Below are 7,735 nucleotides of genomic sequence, written 5' to 3'. Positions count from 1 at the left end.
TGAGTTAAACAGCTGAAAGATTATCCACATTCTGGGATATGACAGTGAAACCAGATCTACCAATTTATTATTTGAAAACTATGATAAAATGGTTAATTCAGAATGCTGGAGAGAAAACCAGTTTCATATAAGCAGTATTTTATAAACAGACCAAAATGTGTAATTGATTGCATTTCAAAATGCCATTTTTAATGCAAGACAGTACTTTATTTGACTTATTAGTGATATTGCCTAGAGTTTCACAGTTTGTTATGTATGTATAACTTTACTTGTAAATTCCTGTTAGGGAGCCGCTGTACAGTACATAAAAGGTTACAGTGATTGTATTATTTAAAAATACATATTTTATTTTAATTTTTATATACACGTGTCTTTTGGAAATACAGAATATGTTTTTTTTATTAACTTACAATATCCTAGCAAAGATATAATAAATCTGCCTATTCTATTAGAACAAATGAAGGGACAATTTTACAATTTTCTTTTGTTCTGTTCTGGCTTAAAAAAAATAATATAACATTTAGGAACAAATATACAGCCCAATAATCCAGCACTGGAAGATAACATGGCAAATATCTCAACTGCCACCATTCTACTCCCCTTACTGCTCAGGTATGCAGGGACAAATGTCACCCACACACTACAGAACACCAACATACTGAAAGTGATGTTTTTAGCCTCATTAAATCGGTCAGGGAAATCCTTGGCTAGAAATGCAGCAATGAAACTGAACAGAGCCAGAGCAGTCATGTAACCAATTACACTGAAGAAAAACAACACAGATCCTTCATTACACATTAAAAGTACGGTGTCAGTTTCAGACAATGTATCAGCCTCCAGAAATGGAGGATTTGAAGCCATCCACACAGTTGAGATGATCATCACGCCTAAACAACATACAATGACTACTGTGATGGCCAGTTGGGTTCCTACATACTTCTTCAGCTTGCTCCCAGGCTTTGTGGCATTGAAGGCAATTATAACTGTGAGAGTTTTAGCCAACACAATAGAAATAGAAGTGGTAAACAGAATACCAAAATTGACTTGCCGGAGGAGACAACATAACTTCGTTGGACGCCCAATGAATAATAAAGTACAAAGGAAACACAACATGAGAGAGATGAGGAGGAGGAAGCTAAGATTTTGGTTATTGGCCTTCACAATAGGAGTGTCACAATATTTCATAAATATTCCCAAAACGACAAAAGCTGTGATGAAGAGAATCAAAGTCATAGATGTTAAACTGGCCCCCAGGGTATCTTTATAGGAAAGGTAGTCTATGTCTTTCAGGACACATTCTGTTCTCCGCTTATTAGACTTCTGATATTCAGAGCATATAAAACAGTTGAGTGCATCTAAAATATTAAAAAATATATATTTAGAGAGGATTATTATGTTGCCAAAAGTTGCTGCTCACACAGAACTTCCTTTGATAGTGACCCGTTTTGATTTCCATGATGTGACTACTACCTGATAATAGTACAGAGGATAAGAATTAACTGAAATGTAGAATGTAGCTGAAAAGCAAATGCATTAAATGAAGACTTCCAAACTGAGGATTCATTTGGTTTTATTGTTCTGTCATGTGGGAAATGCAGTAGAGGATGAGCTGGAGGACAAAAGAAGGATTGACTCACAGTGATTGGTTTCTTGTGTAATAAACTAAAGACATGAGCCAAGATGAATGGTCATATATTGTTAGATATTAAGGAGCAGATAGTTACATAGTTAAATTGGGTTGAAAAAAGACAAAGTCCATCAAGTTCAACCCCTCCAAATGAAAACCCAGCCCCATACACACACCCCTCCCTACTTTTAATTAAAATTCTACATACCCATATCTATACTAACTATAGAGTTTAGTATCACAATAGCCTTTGTATTATGTCTGTCCAAGAAATCATCCAAGCCATTCTTAAAGGTATTAACTGAATCAGCATCACAACATCACCCGGCAGTGCATTCCCCAACCTCACTGTCCTCACTGTGAAGAACCCCCTACGTTGCTTCAAATGAAAGTTCTTTTCTTCTAGTCTAAAGGGGAGGCCTCTGGTACGGTGATCCACTTTATGGGTAAAAAAGGTCCCCTGTCATTTGTCTATAATGTCCTCTAATGTACTTGTAAAATGTAATCATGTCCCCTCGCAAGCGCCTTTTTTCCAGAGAAAACAACCCCAACCTTGTCAGTCTCCCCTCATAATTTAACTCTTCCCTCCCTCTAACCAGTTTAGTTGCACTTAGTCTCTGCACTCTCTCCAGCTCATTTATATCCCTCTTAAGGACTGGAGTCCAAAACTGCCCCCATACTCCAGATGAGGCCTCACCAGGGACCTATAAAGAGGCATAATTATGTTTCATCCCTTGAGTTAATGCCCTTTTTTATACAAGAACTTTATTTGCTTTAGTAGCCACAGAATGACACTGCCCAGAATTAGACAACTTGTTATCTACAAAGACCCCAAGATCCTTCTCATTTAAGGAAACTCCCAACACACTGCCATTTAGTGTATAATTTGCATTTATATTATTTTTGCCAAAGTGCATAACCTGATTTATCAACATTGAACCTCATTTTCCAGTTTGCTGCCCAGTTTTCCAGTTTAGACAAATCACTGTGCAAAGTGGCAGCATCCTGCATGGAACCTATAGTTCTGCACAATTTAGTATCATCTGCAAAAATAGAAACAGTACTTTCAATGGCCACCTCCAGGTCATTAATAAACAAGTTGAAAAGCAAGGGACCTAGTACAGAGCCCTGCGGTACTCCACTAACAACACTGGTCCAATTAGAAAATGTTCCATTTACCACCACTCTTTGTAGTCTATCTTTTAGCCAGTTCTCTATCCAGGTACAAATACTATGTTCCAGGCCAACATTCCTTCATTTAACCAGTAACCTTCTGTGTGGCACTGTATCAAATGCTTTAGCAAAGTCTAAGTAAATCACATCCACTGCCATCCCAGAATCAAGGTCCCTGCTCACCTTCTCATAAAAAGAAATTAAGTTAGTCTGGCAAGATCTATTACACATAAAACCATGCTGGCACACACTCATAGTATTATGATTTGCTATGAAGTCCAGTATCTTATCCTTTATTAGATGTATCTAAATGGTAATTTAGCGCTCACTCTTAATTCCTATTGGATTTTCAGAAGCATATTTATCAATGGGTGAAAGTTAGAGTTCATTTAATTCTAAAACTCCCATAGGAATGAATAAAAAATTAATATTTTTTTCTGTGGTGAGTTCTAATCTCAGAAGGGCCATAGAAAAACCAGGGGAAGTTTCTGTCACATGATATTGCTCCCCCCAAGCATACATTCCCTTCACTTGTAGCAAGTATATTTTCTCTTCTCATTGTTTTCAGTTCCCTATGTCATTTTTGTGCTGTGCTCATTCTCTTGGTCTGTCATTTTTCTCTATAAAGAAAACATTCTGATGTAAAGATACCATTAGTAAAGAATTTCTGATTTTTAAAATTGGATGTTACTACCCGGTTAGATTTATATTGTTAGTAAGATTATTCTGTAGTCAGAATTGCCAATTTATGGATAAAGCACCCCCACTCCCACCCTCTCATTCACAGTCTGATCCTTCTCCACTGTAACATCTTGAAAACCAACACCTAATTTAAAGGCATTAGATCAACATTAAAGGTCGGAAGATCAGTCCTCCTATTTCTTTCCTATTTCTGTCCTGTGACTGCCACTTACCTGTTGTGTTGGACATTTCCCCATCTGCACACTTGACACATTCATAACAACAAGATGGCTTCCCTTCTATTTTAGCTTTCCTGTATCCTGTGACACAGGGCTCATTGCACAGAGATTGTGGCATCTGTATTTGTATGGGAAAAACATGGAGGGAGTATTGAGATATTGGAATGTGTGTGTCTTTTTCAACCTAATTTACTATGGGTGTTACACTGAAACAGGCACCCGTAAATCACGAATGCTGGGAAATATCAATTATTATTCTATTATTACCTCTTTAAAGTAAGGGCCCCATAGATCAGCGCTGCTATTTATATAAAGGCGTTTGGTGCCGTTGTTTAATACATGAAAACTTCCAATTTTTTGTCTTGCAAAGAGACCATTTGGCAACGATAAAAATATTATAACATCGAACTGAGCTGGTGGATCTCCTTTGTCACTGAAGAATATGGTGTCACCAGAAGAAGATAAGAAAGTCACATTACGAACAAATGTATTTATCTGCATATAAACACACATGGCACAACATTTTCAGTACAAGTTCATATAATTTTTTAGGAAATCTTTTTAAGCAAATGTTAAAGTATTGCTTGTTAATAACATATCTACAACAAACTATTATTACCATATTCAAACATATTCCGTAGCATTGTACAATAAATGCATGCATACGTTAAACTTAGAAGAAAACATGCAAAAAAAACAACCAAAAACCAAACAAGAGGTAAAGAAAACCCTGAATGAGACACAAGATTAGGAGAGATGTGGCACTGAGCATGGCATTTAGCAGCAGATAGTGTCCACTGAAGCTAAGCTAGAGGAGGGAAAACTTCCCAAAAGAAATGTGTATAATAGATTGTTTGAAGGCAGAGAGATTGGGGAAAGTTGGACAAAATGCTAGAGAACTCCAGAGATGGGGAGCAGTCCTAGTGGGAGAAGAAAGAATGAGAGAGGAGCTGAGGAGTGAATATTTCTGAGGTGAAACATTCTGTTGGCATCTGACTAACTGCCCCAGAGTGGCATAAAATGTGTAAGGCTTTTTGGCAGATGTAATATAGATACAATAAATATAGAGCAGAATCAAGCATAACCCCATGGCATATAGATAATGGAGCTTTCTCCTATCCAACGCCCACAACATCCCAGAAGTGTCTACCACAATTGTTGAAGTAGATGTAAAGGGGTTTTGGGCTATTTTAGCACAAAAGGGTTAATATCCAGCTATAGGTATAGAGAGTATGTGTTACATTTAACTCTAAAACTCCAGGATGGGCCTTCACAATATTGAAGAATTGAAGGTATGGTGTAGAAAAAACAAATACAAGGGCTCCAGGAGGTTTTTGCAATAAAAATAGAACAGTTTATTTGTCAGAGACAAATTATTCACAGGTTTTGTACTTTCAAGCCACAGAGGCCCAGCAGATAATCATGGCATGGCTACAACATGTCCCTCACAGACAGCACATTGGAACTCCCCAAGGCGATAGCGTCACACCCCCAGGATCTCAGCACTGTGACCTGGATCCCACACTTGTAAAGTCAATTTGTTTTGAATGGATGTGGTGTCTTTCCTGTAGCTTATTAACCCTATGGTTCTGATCCTATACCCCGTCCAAGGTACGATATCATCAGTATAAATATGTAGGGTGGAACAGACCAGGTTTACGCAGTACTTTGCTGCAAAATTTCATTTATTTGACACTACATGTTTCTAGCCAAATTGCCCATTATCAAGTGTACTTAACACCATTAACACACATTCTGTATAGGAATACAATGGGAGGAGTTTACGGTAACACACCCCTTGTTTAAGGTGGGGAAGGGTTTAACCTTCTCAATAAAAATATTTGCAAACAACCTATTGTGCAAATATATGCACTACATGTTTATACTGATGATATCGTACCTTGGACGGGGTATAGGAGCAGAACCAAAGGGTTAATAAGCTACGGGAAAGACAACACATCCAGTTTAAACAAAGTGACTTTACAAGTATTATATTGTCCATCCATATGGAAGTGGTTCCCAGCACAACCATGAGCAGACAAAGCACAAGCAATAAAGGACACACGTTTGCATATGGAGAATGAAGTACAGAGGATCCTAAGTAATATGGAAGCAAGCCAACCCACAACTTCAGGTCGCCATAAATCTGATGACCAACGCCTCAAACTAGGGTCAGGATTTCAGAAGTCAGGATCGTCAAAACAGGCAGGGGTCACAACAGGAATCAGATATCAGACAAGAATAACTCAGAAAGGCACCAGGAACTCACAAGGAATGAACCTATAATGGGCAATGAAAAAAATCCAAAATGTCCCTTTAAATACATTTAAATTTCACGCCATTGTGCGCTGGTTTCATCACTGCAGCGTGCATGCGCCTATAAATACAGAAGAAGCGCGCCATAGTTACCGGCGCACACAGAAGAGGAGCATTGTGGTATTGTGTATTGAGGACCCGCTAATGGCACAGCCCTGGTAAGCCATTTGCAATAAATGGAGCTTAGACCTAATGGTCCTGACCATTGAGCGGGCACAGGAAAAACTTACTAATACACGATCGGAACTTGTGGAAGAAAAATCCAAACTCACAGATCTCTGGGGACAAACAAGAGCGGCGGCCATCTTGGAAGAGCAAGCTGAGACGCTCAGCAAGTTCCGCGATACTATACAGCTGCAGAAACAACACAAGCTTGAGCGCGACGTGGAGGACTACAGGCTGAACCGTGTGTATTCGTGGAAGGAGGACCGACGTCGGCAGCGATCCCAGAGATTTCCACCGCGACAGAGGGGAGAAAGGAGTGGTCTGCCAGGCCCTGTAGGCAAGAGCCAAGTAAGCCAGGAAACTGGCCCGTCAGACGAGTATGGGAGCCATGCGAGCGACTCTGAAACAAGTACAGCATCATCAGCCTCTCTTTTTTTAGGCAACCGCATAACAAGGGACACAGAGAGCAAGAGAAAAAACCCAAGAGAGACAATACCCGGCAACAGTATCCTTACCGGAGGCACCAACAGAGGAGCTAAAAGATCTAATTGTTAATTTATCCTCTCATCAACTTACTCCCGCTGAAAGTACTGTACTAAATAAAGGGCTGGGATTTGTTCCACCTTTCTCTTGTGACCCCGTCAGCTGGGAAATGGACTTCCTTAAGTTTACTAGGAACATAAAACTTAAAATGCAGTTTTCTGATAAAGCACAATACCCAAAGGAAAGAAGGGAACCCTTCAGAAAAACCAGGACCCATTTGCCAGAAATGGACAATCTTGCATTAAATACATTTGAAACTGTTGTATTAAACGATGTGAAACAACTCTGGGATAGAAAATGTATCGGAGGGAATCACTACAAATAAACTCACCTTTAAAGAAAGAGCAGCCCTAAAAGCTTTAGAAAGTAACACTGATATAGTGATAAAGAAGGCTGATAAAGGTGGGGCAATGGTAGTGATGGATAAACTAAAATATGTGAATGAAATACAGAGACAGCTGTTAACCCCTGGTCACTATAAAGAGATAGGAAATGATCACACACCCCAGGTTAAAAAGGAGGTTGACTTTATGATTCAAGAAGCATGGAATGAAGGTGTAATTGATAAGAAACCAGTGAGTTCCTAAGTACAGAGTTTCCATATATACCGGTCCTGTACACTGTACCGAAAATACATAAATGGTTACACGATCCCCCTGAACGACCAATAGTGTCAGGAATCGGCTCTGTACTGGAACCCCTGTCCAAATTTGTTGACTCATATTTGCAACCCCTAGTACAGAAAATACCAACATGCTTAAAAGATTCAACAGATTTATTATGCAAATTACAAAATGTCAAGTGAAGAATGCTTCCTTTGCAACATAGATATTGAACGTTTGTTTACAGCCATCCCGCAGAGAGAAGGAATAGACTGTATAGAAACCGCACTATTAGAAACAGATATTACCCCACATCTACTTTACTTTTTAATTGATGGTTAACAGTGGTACTGACCAAACTAGATCCTAGTAGACCTACTAGAGACCTA

The 7,735-nt window shown here is 39.0% G+C and overlaps 1 protein-coding gene across 1 annotated transcript; it reads right to left on the bottom strand.

Annotated features, from left to right (window-relative positions):
- Positions 1-441: 441 nt before the first annotated feature.
- Positions 442-6,152, bottom strand: LOC121393968 (vomeronasal type-2 receptor 26-like). Its single transcript, XM_041563834.1, has 4 exons — positions 6,130-6,152; positions 5,621-5,660; positions 3,715-3,838; positions 442-1,355 (listed from the first exon to the last, which is right to left on the bottom strand). The coding sequence occupies exons 1-4, from the start codon at positions 6,150-6,152 to the stop codon at positions 472-474; spliced, it is 1,071 nt and encodes a 356-aa protein (XP_041419768.1). The 3' UTR covers positions 442-471.
- Between the last annotated feature and the right edge of the window lie 1,583 nt (positions 6,153-7,735).

The sequence above is a fragment of the Xenopus laevis genome, chromosome 5L (assembly GCF_017654675.1).
Source record: "Xenopus laevis strain J_2021 chromosome 5L, Xenopus_laevis_v10.1, whole genome shotgun sequence".
In the NCBI taxonomy this organism is placed as follows: Eukaryota; Metazoa; Chordata; class Amphibia; order Anura; family Pipidae; genus Xenopus; species Xenopus laevis.
The sequence above is the reverse complement of the archived record's forward strand: the minus strand, read 5'-3'. Positions and strand labels throughout refer to the sequence as shown.